This window comes from Hipposideros armiger, unplaced genomic scaffold (genome assembly GCF_001890085.2).
Source record: "Hipposideros armiger isolate ML-2016 unplaced genomic scaffold, ASM189008v1 scaffold_1124, whole genome shotgun sequence".
Lineage (NCBI taxonomy): Eukaryota > Metazoa > Chordata > Mammalia > Chiroptera > Hipposideridae > Hipposideros > Hipposideros armiger.
In genome coordinates, this window is record NW_017732474.1 from 391,546 (window position 1) to 409,360 (window position 17,815).

At 40.5% G+C, this 17,815-nt stretch overlaps 1 protein-coding gene across 1 annotated transcript in view; it reads right to left on the bottom strand.

The window, feature by feature from the left end:
• The window catches only part of TRPC5 (transient receptor potential cation channel subfamily C member 5), a 176,909-nt gene extending 159,500 nt beyond the window's left edge, over positions 1-17,409 (bottom strand). Inside the window, exon 1 of the mRNA XM_019632331.1 lies at positions 17,012-17,409. Coding sequence (XP_019487876.1) covers positions 17,012-17,389 — 378 coding nt within the window. The 5' untranslated portion in view covers positions 17,390-17,409. The remainder of the gene's footprint in view (positions 1-17,011) is intronic.
• Between the last annotated feature and the right edge of the window lie 406 nt (positions 17,410-17,815).

Here is a 17,815-nt window from a genome sequence, read left to right on the forward strand (position 1 = left end):
TGAGTATTGAATCAGTGATTTGGAAGATAAGGTAGCAAAAAATGCCCAGTCAGAACAACAAAAAAGAAAAAACAAAACAAAACTCCAAAATGAGGATGGTTTAAGGAGCCTCTGGGACAACATCAAGTGTACCAACATCTACATCATAGGGGTACCAGAAGGAAAAGAGAGAGATCAAGGAATTGAAAACCTATTTGAGGAAATAATGATGGAAAACTTCCCTAACCTGGTGAAGGAAAGAGATTTACAAGCCCAGGAAGTGCAGAGTCCCAAACAAGATGAACCCAAATAGGCCCACACCAAGACATGTCATAATTAAAATGCAAAAGGTTAAAAACAAATGAATCTTAAAAGTAGCATGAGAAAAGCAGTTAGTTACCTATATGGGAGCTCCCATATGACCATCAGCTAATTTCTCAGCAGAAACTTTGCAGACCAGAAGGGATTGGCACAAAATATTGAAAATCATGAAAAGCAAGGACCTACAATGAAGATTACCTAGCAAAGCTATCTTTTAGAATCAAAGGACTGATAAAGAGCTTCTCAGACAAAGAAAAGCTAAAGAAGTTTATCACCACCAAACCAGTATTATAAGGAATCTTCAAGGGACTTCTTTAAGACAAAAACAAAAATCAAGATATGAATAATAAAATGTCATAAGTGCATATCTATCAACAAATACTTGAAATGTAAATGTATTAAATGCTCCAATTAAAAGATAGGGTGGCCAAATGGAGAAGAAAATGAAACGCTTACATGTGCTGCCTACAAGAGACTAACTTTAGATCAAAAGACACACACAAGTATCTTTTTGAATATGGCTCCTTGGGCAAGGCTAACACAAGAGAAAATAAACAAATGGGACTGCATGAAACAATTTTTTTTTGTACCGAGAAGGAAACCATCAATAAAACGAAAAGACGGGCTGGCCGAGTAGTGCATTGGTTAAGAGCTGGCTTTGGATGCCAGCTCTGTGCAGCAGGGCCCCGGTTCGGATCCCACATGAGGGCCAGTGACACTGCCCTCTACAGCTGAGATGATGAACAACAGCTCAACCTGGAGCTGGGATGCCGTGAGTCACTGGTGACGGCGTAGACTGCAGCCCCTGCTGCAGTGGGCTGCCATAAGCTACCGTGTGTGGCCGGCAGCCAGCATGAGCAGCCGGCAGCCAGTGTGAGCTGCCTAGAGCCACCATGAGTGGCCGTCCAAAGGCCGGTGTCCGATCTGCCTCACCCGGGAAGAGCGCAATGATAATACCAACATGGCCAGTGAAGCAACGTCCTCCACAACTAGACTGAAGAACAAAAGGACAGCAATTTGTCTGTTCCCCAGTTTCCCCAGTGCTGTTCCCCTCCCCCAATTCCCCAATAAAATCTTTAAAAAAGAACAAAAAGACAACCTACGGAATGGGAGAATATATTTGCAAATGATACAACTCATTAGGGGTTAATATCCAAAAAATATAAGGAACTCATACAACTTAACACAACACACACACACACACACACACACACACACAAATCCAATTGAAAAATTGGTAGAGGTCCTGAATAGACATTTCTCCAAAGAGGACATACAAATGATTAACAGACACATGAAAAAATGCTCAACATCACTAATCATCAGGGAAATGCAAATTAAAACCATAATAAGAAATCACCTCACACCTGTAAGAATGGCTATCATCAATAAACCAACAAATAATAAGTGCTGGCGAGAATATGGATAAAAGGCAACCCTCATGCACTGTTGGTGGGATTGTAAATTAGTTCAGCCACTATGGAAAACAGTATGGAGATTTCTCAAAAGATTAAAAATAGATCTGCCATATGACCCAGCAATTCTGTTTTTGGGTATTTATCTGAAGGAAACAAGAACAACAAATTCAAAAAGTTATATGCACCCTATGGTCATTGAAGCATTACTAGTAATATCCAAAATATAGAAGTAACCTAGATGTGCATCAATAGATGAATGAATAAGGAAGATGTGGTATATAGAACATACTTTCATTCAGAGTGAATATGAGAAATGAACTAATAAATAACAGTAACATCTCAAATGGATGGATGAATGAATGAATGAATGAATAAATGCAATAAAATGAATTTTCTAGCTAAAAAGAAAGATACACACACAATGTACTAAAGGGATGGAAATAGTTATTTCATGAAAATTGAAACAATAAAAGCTGGAGTAGCAATACTTACACCAAACAAAATAGACTTTAAACTAAAGGCTGTTACAAGAGACAAAGAAAGATCCAGTAATTCCACTTTATCAAAGAAACCCAAAATGCTACTTTGAGGAGACATGTGCATCCATATGTTCATGGAAGCATTGTTTACAATGCCAAGATATAGGGGCAGCTTGGGTATCTATCCATCAATGGATGAGTGGATAAAGAATAGGTGGTACCTGTATACAATGGAATATTGCTTGGCTATCAAAGTGAATGGGTTCTTGCCATCTGTCGCTGCATGAATCAACATGGAAGGTATTGTGCTGAGTGGAGTATGGCAGACATAGAAAGACAGATGCAATATGATTTTGCTTATATGTGGAATCTAAAGTATAAAATAGACAAGCAAAACAGAAACAAACTCATAGATACAGAAAACATTTTGATGGTTGACAGGTGGAAGGGGGTTTGGTGGTGGGTGGAAAAGGAAAGGGATTAAGAAGTACAAATTGGTTGTTACACAGTAGTCGTGGGGATGTAGGGAATAGCATAAGGAATATAGTCAATAATATTGCAATAACTATGTGTGGTGTCAAATGGGTACTAGATCTATTGGAGTGATAGATGGGAGGGGGGTTGGGGGCAGGGTGAAAAAAGTGAAGGGATTAAGAAGTACAAATTGGTAGTTACAAAATAGTCATAGGGATGTAAAGCATAGGGAATATAGTCAATGATATGGTAAACACTATAGTGCTAGGTGGGTACTAGACTAATCAGGGGGATCACTTCTTAAATTATATAAATGTCTAACCACTATCATGTACCTGAAATTAATATAAAATAATATTGGATGTCAACTGTAATTGAAAAAGTAAAAAAGCGGGGGAGTGAAGGGGAGTCAACTTTCCAGGTATAAAATAAGTCATGGGGATATATGTTAGCTATTTTAATAACAACTTTGAAGAAAGAAAAAAATGTGTAATTATGAATGGTGATGGATGTTAACTAAACTTATTGTGGTGACCATTTTGCAATATACACAAATATCAAATCATTATATTGTACACCTGAAAGGAATATAATGGTATATGTAATTATATCTCAATTAAAAAACATTTATAGGGTACCTGCTATGTTCCAAAAGCTGGGGCACTAAAGATTTCAAAAGTGAACAAAATAGGCAAAGTCCATTCTCTAGAGAGGTGACACAGGCAACAAACATATATGTTAGTCTTTGAGCTTGTTAAGTTTGTTCTATTCCAGAGGTAAATGCCATTGTATTGATGGCTCACAAGAAGACACTAAACACCTCTATCTACGTACATCAGTCAGGGCTGCCTTATCATCTATTTTGACATGGTAGACCAGTACTATCTCAGGGTATGACCACATTTTTAATCTATATATCTAGATGATTATGTCAGCATGGCATCAAATAAAGTAAGAATTTGAAAACTATCCTATTTATCTGATCTGTGTAGACAATTGAGAGAGTTTAGACCACAAATAATATAGTCTTTTCATGTCACACATTTTCTGCTTCTTACATCTTTCCTCCCCACTAAGGAAATCAAGGAAATGTTTTCCTGTATATTTGATACTTGCCATCTTTTCTGCTGCCAACCAAGTAAGGGCAAAGAAGGGATTAAATGGATTTTTGCCATTGCCTGAGTGTTAGAACTCATTCTGCTGCTAAAGACCAACCCTTCTTCCTGTTTCTGTATTCTGTTTACTTCCCTAGGAATTGAGGTGTAGGCCTGTCCAGTTCTCATCTGTGCCTGTCAAGTTGGTTAACTCTAGCTATAACAGCCGTATAGACTTCCTTTCCTTTGAACAAAGATACTTAAGCACTAAATTGGAAATTTAAAAATAAAGGAATAGTTAAGCATGGATACTCTTTCATCCAGACTGCTTATACCAGAGAGACACAAAGATATTTTAAGCATCATTTAAAACAATCCTATACTTTTATGCAGAAAAGTTAAAATTCTAGAACACAATAAACTTTGCCCTTTGCTTCAGACTTGATGTAAAAGTCTGGGTAAGTCACTGTTCTCTAACAAATTAGATTGATATTTTAAAAGAATGAACAAAGTGCTAATGACCTTAATATGCAAAGAGTTTAGACAAATCAGTAAGAAGACTCTAGTAGAAAAATGGGTTAAAATGAATAGTTGTTTCATAAAAGAATAAAACAAATTGCTTATCATGTGAAAACATGTGAAATCCCACTTATAATAAAGTAATTTGAATGTAAAATGATAATGTGATACCATTTTTAACCTGTCAGATTGACAAAAAATTTTAATCTTTTTTTTTTGCAACCTATCATTGCAAAGAGTGAGAAACAGCACACTCACATACTGTTGGTAGGAGAGCAGTTTTGCAATATATATCAAAATTTAAAAATGCACATTCCCTGTGATTCTATATTCCCATTGCTAGGATTTTATCTTACAGATAAAATCACACAAGTGTTCAATGACATATATACAAGGATATTCATTACAGCATTGTTTAGAAAAGCAAAAAACCCTAAACCAAATATCATTGCAACAATTTAAATGTTCATTAATAGAGGACTGGTTAAATAAATATGGCACATTTGTATGATATAATACAAAACTATCATTAAAAAGAATACAGCAATGATAAATATCCTCACAGGGAAAGATGTCCATAATATATTTTTAAGGAAAAAGAAACAAATTGTAGAACATTTGTGAACAGAATTGTGTGTGTGTGTGTATGTGTGCGCGTGTGTTTCTGTTTGAATATGCATCAAAAATACCTAGGAGGTCACACCTATCTTGTTCATAGTGATGACTGCTACAGAGCTGGTTGTGAGAGTAGGAAATGGGGTGTTTTCCTTAACATGCTTTTATACAGTTTTAATTCTTACAGTTAACATGTATTACTTTAACAAAAATTCCAAAATGAAGAAATGGATGTAAAGAAGGGTGGTGACCTAGGACACTGATACTTGAATATTTTCACACTTCAATTTGAGAGTTAAAAAATAAGGGAGGGGGGAAAGGGAGACAATTGCTTGAGCAAATGACGCATCTTCATTTTGGGTGGGTAGACAAAGTTCAAACTGCTCTAAACTCTGACTGTCTCAGTGGGGATTGGAACCTTCCCTGTGTAGGCTCACTGGAAGGTGGGTATCTGCCTATTTGAGGATGGGGTGGGGGTGCATTGGAGGATCTGTAGAGATCATTTTTTAGCTCCCAAATTCTGTCCACAGTTCTGATATGGATAATGGATCTCATGGTGGCTACAAACATCAAATCACTCCAGGTTGTCCTTAAAGAGCAGAAGGGGATTTATATAGAAACGCCACTCTCCAGCTTCAGGGGTTTTGTTGTGGGTCATCACCCCCCTTTTACGGAGAAAGTGGTGAAGGTGGTAGAGTCACAGTAGATTTATCGTTGGGACCGGCTCCCTCTCCCTCTCGCTTCTGTGATTTGCCTTTCCTTGGATGGTTCTTTCAGTGCCCTTTTCTTATCTGGCTCAGAGTCCTCCTTTACTAAAGGACGGGAAATAACAGTTAACTGAAACAAGATTTTCTTCATTCAGTTCTTGGGAATCATGTGTTGATGACCTTCCCTTTACCAAGAACTTCAGAAGGCTGACATACTTCTTAGAACAGGGAATGGCTGCATCTGGATAGGGGTCACTTAATCCTGTCAGAGGCAACAAGGTTTGTGTTTATCTGCCGGTCACTGAATCCAGCATGACCCTCACAAAGGTGGCTCTTCTTCTGACTAAAGAGACTTTCTGCTGATAGAAGAAACCACTTCCCTTATTCTGCCTTGTCTGTTGGCCTCACTAACCACCCCCAACAATTGTAGGGCTGGATTTATCAGTGACAGTTCAGCATAATTTGAGGGGCCATTTTTTAGCACTCTTTCCTCAAACTATCAATTCTGTGCCTGTACTTTGAACTTTATTTTATAGGAAATAAGGAACACCTGTGGTCATTTGAGTGACACAATCAAATAGCTATATGCTCACATATCCAGGACTCTCTTATCTCTAACAGCATTTATAGTTGAACTAATTGTTTATGTGTTTGTCTCCTCACCTCAATTAAGTTATTGAAAGGGACTTGAGTGTGGGTGGCTGAAGGAGGGGGTGAAAATGAAGACAACTTCAAGCTTTCAAATCTAGATAACTGAAAGGATAACTGGAAGGATACAGGTATCATCACTTGAGAGGATATACTGGATAACAAGGAGGATTCGGAGGGCAAAATGAGGCTAGAATGGGAATTAAAAACTGAGACTCTACTGCAAGGCTGCCTAGGTTTGAATCCTAGTTTGTGAACTTACAAGCCCTATGAGTTTGGGAAAGTTATTTAACCTCGTTATTCCTTATTTAACCTCCTGATGCCCCATTTGTAAGTATGGATAATAGTATTATCCTGCATCGCAGGATGGTAGTGAAGTGTCAAATAAGTTAATGTATGTTATGTACTTAGAATGGTGCCTAGCACATAGTAAGTGCTAAATTAGTGTTCGCTATTTTTATTATTAGACATAGTGAATTATAAATGTTTGGGGTACATCTATGTGGGTATATCTAGCTGAAATTTGGAAAATAAATTATGGAGCTCGTGATAGACATTGGGTTATAAAGGGAGAATTGACAGAACTCCGTGCAGCACCAATATTGAAGAATTCTGAAAAATAGATGAAGAAATAGTGGTCAGAGAGAAAGGAGGAACAAGATAGGTATGATATCATGGAAGCAAAGAGAGTTGTCAACACATGACATGAAAATGTGGCACAGACATTGGACCTGTGTGTATGGGGAGGGGTGGGAGGTGAGGAGGGAGAGACTGTCATTTGGGGAAGTATGTAGATGAAACGTGAGAGTCAAAGATCAATATGGCCAGCTCCTCAAAAGTATTTGCTGAGGGGCAGCCCTGTCCAACCAAGCCCCTGGGTGACCAGCGGGTCCAGCTTCTTTCATCCACACCAGCCCTCTGCTCTAACTGCCAGTCAGAGGACCAGTAGCGACCAGTTGGGATGGTGGGGACTATTCACCAAGGTCCCAACTAAGGAGTGGCTCAACCAATGGCCATAGACTCATTCTCCTTTACTCCAACTAGGATGAGAGAAAAAAAAGAGGGAAGGCAGATGAGTACAGAAAATCCAGCAGCTAATGTTTGTAATTAGACTCAGGGCCCACCTGGTCCACTGTCCTGACTCTGAGTGAGGTATTTGGGACTTTCCTCCATGAAGCTAATCTAATTAGGGTAACATGAGCCCCAAGCATTGATTTTATCACTAATCCTTCATTCCAGGACCCACTGCAAACAAGCCACCACCATCATTCCCATTACCCACATCATCAACAACTTACTTCTTTCTGACCAGTGCACCATCCCCTTCTTTCTTTCTTTCTTTCTAGTTTAAAGCCTATTTCTTTTCTTAAATGTTTCTCCCTTGAAACTTTTCTGTCTACTTGTATCCAGAGTGGCCTCCTATATTGTCCACATTACACATTTTGGATGATGTAGCATGCATTTCTTCATACTGCTTTATTTCTGTCCCATGTTTGCTGTTGGCATATGGAAAAGAATCAGTACAAGGTAGTGTTTGGTGTGCTGGGATAGGACAGCTGAGAGGGGACATAAAAGGAGAGCTCTGAGTTTTGCACTGATAGTTCACACTTTAACTGAATTTACAAGCAGAGCCATAAGCTGGAAAAACCAATAGCAATGAGGAGTCTGGATTGAAGAGGAGATAGAAAATGGCTGCCCTCTAGATACGTGTACATGTGAGGTGAAGGAGGACAGAGAATAGGTACCTTCCTAACTGGACATGTGTATGTGGGTTAGGGCTATATATAACCAAGACTATTAGGCCACAGAGAGAAAGCCCTGAGTTGGTGGTAACCCTGAAGGGATGTGATGAGGGTCATGGCAAAAAACCTCATGTATTTCTATTTAGTGACTTGCTTTTGAGATTACTTCATGGTTTCTTCCTTGTGAAATGTTATGTAGCCGGCTCCCTTGGTCTACCTGAGTCTAAGTTTAAATAATTATTATTTTTTCTTTCTAAATGGCAAACATTACTGTCTTAAATCTTTTGTGTCCCTTGGAACACAGAAGCCCATAAGAGGTGTGGATTGGTTGAACAGTATGTGCATGTCTGTTCTCCCCATGAAACTATAAATTTCTTGAGGGCACTAACTGTATCTTTCAAATTTATTGTGAGGCATATGGTTAATAGTAAAAAATGCTTAGAAAATTGAACAGTACTGAAGACAATTAACCATTTGCTGGAACTCTGTCATCAATGATTTATTCCAGATAGACACTAGTGGTAGCTGTTTTGTTTATTTTCAGCTTTTTTGCAAATGTTGCCACTTCTGATGATTCCTTGGAGGTAGAGTAGGGTAGTAGAAAGAGTGGCTTGGGAAACAGGAAGCATTTGTGCCAGTTCAGGCTGTTGAGTGACCTTGCACATGTCATTTCAGACCTAATGATCTCTAAACTCTTTACAGTTCTGCTCTGTGAACGAAGTAGGCCATGTTTACTGAAATTCAGCACAAATACATGAGAGGAGATAACTCCCTTCATCAGTGTGGCCAATATGATGCCATGCAGTCATTCTGACCTTTTACTCCAATGAAGGATCTGATTTATTTTCTTGATTTAATTGACACAACTTTTTTGCTTAGAATTTTTACTTTGGAATGAGAATCATAGAATTAAAGCTGTTACTCAGATTATTATAGGCATAAATACCTACTGTTATATTGGGCAATTCAGGTAACAGAGTTAATATTGCTAAATATTTTGTATTAAGGCTAATGTCAAGAGTATCATATATTGAATGATATGTGCCATAAATTATGCCAAATGTTAAATAATAATTCTCATTTAAAACTTACAACCACCTATGATGCAGGTAATATCATTAACCCTATTATACAGATAGGGAAACTGATACTCAATCAGGGTAAATAATATCCTCAAGGTCATGCAGTCTGAACTCTTAGCTACTATGTGCTAGTGGGTGCTTAATAATTTTTAAACAATCAATAAATGAGATCAGCCAGCAGGTGATATCAGCATGGCCTCAACTAATAGGAGAGGCATAGTACTAGCTAGCATTTATTGAGTATTCATTGTGTGTCAGGCACTGTTCTAAGTAATACACATATATTCTTTCATTTAATTCTCACTATAACTCTATGACGTAGACTCCATTATTAATTCCCATTTACAAATGAAGAAACTGAGGTTTGGAGACACTTTTACATGGAAACACATCTAATAAGTGGCTGAGTTTAAAGCCTATGTTCTTTCTACCACTCCAGGCTACCTATAAATAGGGTGACTTTTACAATTCCCTCCTTCACCTTTTGCTCTCATATTGAGTTATATCTATAGGCTAGACTCTTTAGTGATCTCTGCACTCCAGTCACCTTTGCCTGGGCCCTTTGTGTCCTCCTCCACCCTGTACAACCTCTCCCTGAGACCCAGGATGAGATAGGAGGAGTGAATGGAGTGTCTGGGTGCTGATTTTCCACTATCTCAACACACTTACCAGTGTTGCTGAGACTTAATCTCGTTAGCTCATCCGTGAGACCAATTTTAATTTGGGGCCATCTGCCACAGACTAATGAGTAATTATGGCTGAGCCCAGAGGGGTGGGCCATGGGGATAAGGCTGGCTTAGCCTTTTTCCACCTGCCTGCATTGATGCAAGTGACCAAAGAGGAAAATTACTTGGGTGGACTGTTGATGCAGAGGCCAGCAGTTCTACCTCCTTGTGCTCAAATCCTTAGACTCCAGTGAACAAGGAGGGATGTCTGTGAGGTCATGCAGCTTGCTTGGTAGCAAAAGGGAGACCATTGCCATCAAGGCCAGGTAGAAGGAGGTAATCTGTGAACTGGGCCAGCTCACTCACCAGCCTATCCCTCTTACTGCACTGGTGGTGCCTGGTTATGAGTACCACTTGCCAGCTGGTCTCTCCACACAATATGACAGGCTAAGTCAAACCAATGGAGTGAAGCTGAAAGTAATAGTCATTGACATTTGTCTAGCATTTAAATTTTTTTCGAAGGAATTTAGTATATCTTTATCCTATTTGTTCCTTACAACAGGCCCCTAGATTAGGTAAGGGGAGGTATTCTTAGCTTAATTTTACAGATGAAGAAACTGGACATGTTTAAAAATCTTATGACTTGCCCAAGGTCACCCTGTTAGCTACAAGCTGGCTAGCACCTCAAACTCTGAATTAGAGCCTGTTATTCTGTCTTCTGGACCAGTAGCTTTCCAGCTATGCTTGTTCCTCTGGGGCTAAGCAGGTATGGGAGCGTGTGTGTGTGTGTGTGTGTGTGTGTGTGTGTGTGAGAGAGAGAGAGAGAGAGAGAGAGAGAGAGAGAGAGAGAGAGAGAGGGAGAGAGAATACGTGCGGCTTTGGGCCCCAACCTCCTCTTAAACTAGGGCAGCTCTGCTTGGGCATGTTTGTGTTTTACATCTGGGCAGGATTTAATTTAATGAAAGACTCTGCTACTGAAAATGTTTGAAAACCACTTGTCTAGACTAGTATTTCTCATAGAGAGTGTAGAGGGTTGAACTGTGTCCTCTCAAGAGATATGTTCAAGTCTTAAACCCAGGTACCTGTGAATGTGACCTAATTTGTAAAACAGGTCTTTGCAGATGTAATCAAGTTAAAATGAGGCCCTCCTGGATTAGGGTGAGGCCTAAATCAAATGACTGGTGTCTTTATAAGAGAAAGGAGAGAGAGAGGAGAACTCTATGTAAAGACAGAGACAGAGATTGAAGTGATGTGGCTTCAAGCCAAGGCATGGAACAGATTCTCTCTTAGAGCTTCCAGAAGAAACCAGCTAACACCTTTATTTTGGACTTCTGGCCTCCTGAGCTATAAGAGAAAGCATTTATTTATTTTAAGCTACTCAGTTTATGGCAATTTGTTATGGCAGACATATGAAACACATACAGAGAGGTGCATAGGCCTTCCACCTAGAAACAGGTGGGGTGGGCTTATTAAAATGCTGGTTCCAGGCCTCAAACACCAAGATTCTGATTCTGTAGGTACACAGTGGGGCTCAGGAATGTGCATTTTGACAAGTTCTCCATATGCACAATGATTGATCTTTGAGCTTTTTATGAACATACAGAGATACAAGTCCCGTTTCTGGATTGTTGCTGGATTTGCTCTCCCTGCTGTCAGTGCTCCTCTAGTGGTTCACAGAGTCAGTAGGATGAGAGGGTAGACTTGATAGGCAAGAACTAGGCTCATTTTAAACCTTCTGTGGTCCAAAAATTTTAAATTATGAGAATTATTTAAGAGCATGCACCCCAAGGTATCACAAATCCCCCAGGTCACCAAAATCTGCCCCTAAGGAAATGGGCCATAGTGGTTCCAAAGTGGATGCTGCCAAGAAGGTCAGATTTCTGGAGCAGCATGAAGATTGCAGAATAACACACATGCAAGAAGACAACAGAGTAACACCACACACACACACACTGGCTTCTATGTGTTGTCTAGTGCAGGGAATTCTATCTGACAGAGCATCACCATTTTTACTTTAAGATCTGGTCTCTATTAAAAATGCAGGTTTCCATGTGAGTGTTGATACTTGAAGCCAGTGTTAGCCATTTATGCCTGGCCTCCAGTCTTTATCTAAGAGCAGTTTTGATAGGCTAGAAGAGTGAGAAGGGCACATAAGGCTGGGGTAAGAATGGAACCGAGGGGGTCTTGCTGCCAGCCTGAGGCCAAATTCCATACCCAGTAAAGTCAAAGAAGGCACACATTGATCGGCCCAAGATTGATGAAGGTCAGCTGTGCTCAATCCCTTGTCAAGAATGGGGAGAGCCTCCATGAAAAATGACAGGTGTTTGGATTCTCTTTGTGAGAGCCTTACTGAAATCCCTCTGGATCCAAGGAGTCCCGTGTTTGCTCACATCCTTGATTGTTCTCAGGTAAACAAATCTCGTTTCTATCGCACAGAAAGGCAGAGCTCCTGCACTGTGGCAGCCTGTTGTTATAGCTACTGATATATGACTTATCAGAGTGATTGTCAGACCAATGGAAGAAAATAAAATTTAGCAGGGGCTGGTGATGGGGGTTGGGAGAGAAGAGAAAGGGAAGAGAATGCTGCTGAAGAGACTTGGGGATGGAGCTGATGGCTTTTTGGGTTTGTACATATGGTGTGATATTCGAGTATGAATAAAAGAGTTCTTACACTAGCAGTGTGTCTGAAAGGATCTTGGTAAAAGACAGTTTGTCCCAAATAGCTTTACCCAGGTTCTGTTGGGTCTTTAGAAAAGTCATGACATATTTTGTCTATGTTTTTCAGAGGTCACTTATTTATATAAAGAACAAAGATCAATCAATGATATATTGCCCATTTTGTTCAATAACCTTTTGCCATCTTTCAGTGAGCTTAATAATTCCTCATTCATAGAAGGACCTGTCTTTATTTGCAAAAAAACTGAACAAGGTGCTGATTTACAGCCACATTTGGATTGAATGTTATACAATGCAAGGAGTTTTGGTTTTTTTTTTTTTAAGATTTGATTGGGGAATTGGGGGAGGGGAACAGCACTGGGGAGTCAGGGGAAGGGGAACAGACAAGTTGCTGTCATTTTGTTCTTCAGTCTAGTTGTGGAGGACGTTGCTTCACTGGCCCATGTTGGTAATATCATTGCGCTCTTCCCTGGTGAGGCAGAGCGGTTGCTGGACTCTGGACGGCTGCTCATGGTGGCGTTTGGCAGTCACATTGGCTGCCGGCTGCTCACACTGGCTGCTAGCCACTCACAGTAGCTTATGGCAGCCCACTGCAGCAGAGGCTGCAGCCTATGCTGTCGCCAGCAACTCATGGCAGCCCAGCTCCATGTTGAGCTGTTGTTTACCATCTTAGCTGTAGAGGGCAGTGTCACTTACCCTCATGTGGGATCCAAACTGGGGCCCTGCTGCTCAGAGCTGGCGTCCCAAGACAGCTCTTAGCAACATGCCACTCGGCTGGCCCACAATGCAAGGAGTTTTGAAGAGAGCAAAACAAATGGAAGTCTGATGGCACAAGGTCAGCCAAGTATGGTGGGTGTGGCAAGTCATCCCATTCAAGCTCCAATAACTTTTGACGGGTGATCAAACTTGTGTGTGGTCTCACGTTGTCACGATGGAACACAACTCCTTTACAATTAACAAGCTCTGGACATTTCTGGATGATGGCTTCATTCAAACTGTCCAATTGCCAAGAGTACACATTTGGCTTGATTGTTTGGTTCCTTGGTAGGAGCTCGTAAAACACGACACCTTTAAAATCCCACCACACTGAGAGCATAACCTTCCTCTGATGAATGTCTGCTTTCAATGTCGTTTGAGGCAAATCATCACATCGGGACCAAGGCCATTTGTGCACCACATTGTTGTAAAGAATCCACTTCTCATCACCAGTTATCAGTCGCTTCAAAAAAGGATCATTTTCCTCATATTTAATGGGCATATTGCACATGTTTATATCCGCTGTCAAATGGACTTCTTTGAGTTCATGTGGAACCCAAATATCGAGCTTGCTTACATATCCCAGCTTGTTCAGGTGGTAATGAATCTTTGAATGATGGATGTACAATGTTTCTGCAACCTCTCATGTCGTGTAACATGGATTTGACTTGATCGATGTCTTTATTTTGTCGTCATCAACCTCGGTGGGCCTCCCTGACCGAGGAGCGGCATTGAGATCAAAATCACCAGCACGGAATTTCATGAACCATCGTTGGCACTGACGTTCTTGTAAAGCGTTGTCACCATAAACTTTATGCAACTTTTCACAAGCTTGATGTGTGTTCTTTCCTTTATGAAAGTAAAACAGTAACATATGGCAAAAATGCAGAGTTTGGTCTTCCATCTTCAACTTGTAAAATCTCCAAAACTCAACCAAATCGCTCAATTTTGTTTAGAATGAAGCTAGAACTGTCGGTTGTCAAATTACATAGCAATAACATAGATGCGAATGACTCTAGTACTTCCAAAAATGAACTAATGCCATCTGTTGCAAACATGCATCATGACTTTTCCAAAGACCCAACGTATGCCTGATATTCCATTAGTGATTCATTCCTGTGGGTTAAACACTGGTTTTCTCCAGGGAAGATTATGTCTTAGATTGTACTTTAGTGTAAGTTTATCTGGTATCTTTCTTCCTCAGGGTTTGCCAAAGCACTGGGGAAAGATGAGGAAATGGGGCCATCAAAGAAGGACTTGTCCTACTTTCAAAACTCAGATAGGGCTGGTATTGCTAGTCCCCCTCTTTGGAATTTCCCATGTGCTCTCCTTTCTTTCAAAGCAGTTGTGAAGCCAAATGGGATTGAACGTGAAAGTCTGGGATGTCTTTTTTAATCAGTTAGCCATGCACTATTGTGGGAGATACATTTAATTCCTTCATGTTCATCAGTAAATATTTATATATTACCCATTATATACTAGGTTCTAGGTTAGTTGCTGATGGGGGAAGCATGAAAGCAGTTGGGCATTAGAGTATGCCACCCGATTAAGAAAAAAAATCTAGTTATAGAGACCAGACATTTACACAAGTAAGGCTGACCAACAGTACATGATTGGTGTCAAGTAAAGGGCTACCTAATTTCTGAGGCAAGCAAGATCATTATGCTGCAGGATAGCTGGGTAAGCCGTAATTCAGATCAGCACATTAAATCACTCAGGCACTTAACATGGCTCTGGAGAAATGGGGCACAGAATAAATCAGTTTTGAAGGGGATGGTGATGTGGACTGAGTAGGGAACATGTTCACACCTCTCTGCTTTGCTCTTCAGCTACATGATGAATCCTTTCTAGAGAGCTCATCCATCCTCCACTGATCTACCACATCTGAGAACTCCTATGTTGGGAATTCTAAGACCTAGACGGCCAGGGAAGCACTGCAGCCTAGAGGTTAAGAGGGTGGGTTTAGGAGCTAGGCTGCTTGGGTTTCAATCCTGGCTCTGACATTTATTGTGATCTTGGACAAGTGACTTAACCATCATGTGACTCCATTTTTCTCATTGGTAGAATGGGAATGGTAATAATAATGTCTACCTAATAGAGGTGCTGGGAGGATTAAATGAGGTAAGTGGTATAAGATGTTTAGCACAGTGCTGGTTGCATACTATTCATTCATAAAATAAATATTGATTGAGTGTATGTGATGTTGCAGGCATTTTCCCAGTGCTAGAATACAGCAGTGAAGAAGAGAGACAAGATCTCTTCTCTTTTGGCACTGTTCAGTGCTGATGCAGAAGAAGCGTATTCAGGCCCTTTACTCAAGGGACTTTTAATGTAGTATCTTGCTTTCTGCTATATCAATTATAATTCTTGGTCTGCAAGTTATCACTTACCTTATTTTCATTCCTAACTAGGCAAGCATTAAAGCTATGAATTCCCTTTAAACACAGATTTGGTCATATTCCATAAGATTTGATGTTGAGTGTTTTCATTATCAAAATTTTTCAAGCACTTTGCAATTTTCATTTTGCTTTGTACTATTTCTACTTTTTAATGTATTGCAGTATTCCATGTTTGATTACTCTGTATTTTCTTTGTCCCTGCGTCCGGTGCTATGCTCCAAAGGAACAGAGACAATGAAGAGACCTGTTTGACTTGAAAGGTTTAGAAGGGACTAGGGGAGACAGGACTAGAAAAGACTGTTAATTAATGGTATTGAGTGTTAGGCCTCATGGGTTGGTTTCTCTTCTAATGAGGAGACATTGTAGTTATTGAAAGGAAGGACAGGAATGATAGGATTGTTACACTATTTGGGGAAGTATAAGCCTGTGTCATTGTTCAGGATGTCTTGAGAGAAAGAAGGAGGCTAAAGGCAGAGAGTCCAGTTAGAAGATTTTTATGTTAGTCTAGGACATTGTTTCTCAAACTTGAATGTGCATAAGTATCCCCTGGAGGGCTTGTTAAGACACAGCTTGCTGGGCTCCACCCCCTGGGATTCTGTTTCAGTCTGTGGTGGGGCCTGATAATTTGCATTTTCATTTCTAGCAAGTTCCTCTGGTGATGCTAATGCTGCTGGTCTAGGGACTACACTTTGAGAACCACTCATCCAGGAGACAGATGATGGTGACCAGAGGCAGAGAGGTGGGAGCTGGGCTAGAAAGGAAAATATGTAAAAGATATTGGGAAGGAAGAAACCACAGAGCTTAGAGATTGGATATGGAGGCAAGGGGGATGAAAGACTCAAAGATGACTCCAGTGTATGAAACGTAGGTACCCTGGAGGATAAGGGAATCGCCGAGGCAAAAGCCGAAACATCTAGGGGTGGAATGCAGTCATGTGTTAGGTCCTAGAAAAATATGTGAGTCCTGTACCCATCTGCATCTGCATTGTGGCACTTTGTTGAAAGGCCTCCTGTCCTTCTTCAGGAGAGAGGCTGGTGAGAAGGAGAAAGCCCAAGTCTGTGTTTGGTCTTTCCTTTTTGAGAATGTAATGTTTGAGTAGAGGAAGAAAATGAAGATAGAGAGCAGAGGGTAGGGAGGATAGAAGGAGCTTGAATATTCTGGAAATGGAGAACACTTTTGGGTTGTCAAGTATTGAATACACACACACACACACACACACACACAAATACTAATAAGAAAAAGGTAAATGAGGAAAATTCAGCATGGGCCATGAAGGGTAGTTCCAGGATACCACCAGAGATGCTATTGCTGAGAGTAAAGGGTTGCCACAACAGGCCTTCTCAACTCTGGCCTACCTAACCTTTCCAGTTCCAAGGCTTCTGAACCTGCTGCCCTACTGTTCTTATCTATTTCCCAGCATATAGGGACTTCTCTTACCTTCTTCTCTCCACTGGGCCGCCTATAGCTAAGCAGAAGCTCCACAGCGCCCACTACCTCCTTTCGGATGGCGTAGAGCAAGGCATCACCTACATACACGCTGTGCTTCAGCAGTAGCTCCATGATCTCCAAGTTCTCATTCTCAATAGCAATGAGCAGGGCACTCCGGCCCAGAGGATCCATGCAGTTGATGTTGACATTGTAGTAGATCTCAGCTTCCTGTAGGGCCTGTTTCACAGTGGCGTAGTCCCCCTTCTCTACAGCATTGAGGAAGGCCTTCTCCTCTGTAGAGAGCTCTGTTTCAGCCCTCACAATTTGCAGGGGAATGCGGTCTCTGTACGGTGAGTAGTTGAACTTTTTGTAGTACAGTTGAGCCATGGTTGATATCAATTTAGAAACCTGAGTGAGGAGAAAGAGGGAAACCAAATATATTCTTAGATACCTGAAGGTCTCAAATGGCCAGTTATGGAGGCAGCCTTACTAAGGGATTGGGGAATCCCAATCTCTTTTAATATCATAATCTTTTTCTTCTTGCAAAGGAGTATAGCAGAAAAAGCCCAGGCTTTTGGGTCAGAAAGACCTGGGTTAAAATGCTGGCCCTACCAGCTCTGTGACCTTGGAAAAGTTACTGAAGGCAAGCCCTCCATGTTTCAGTTTATTATTATTAAGGTTATCAATATTAATATTTATAAGTTATCATTAGTGACTGCTCACCGTGTACCAGGACCTGTACTCAAGAATTATTTTTACTTCATAAAGCTATTGTGAGAGTTAAATAATACATTATCAAAGCAACTGGCTCGG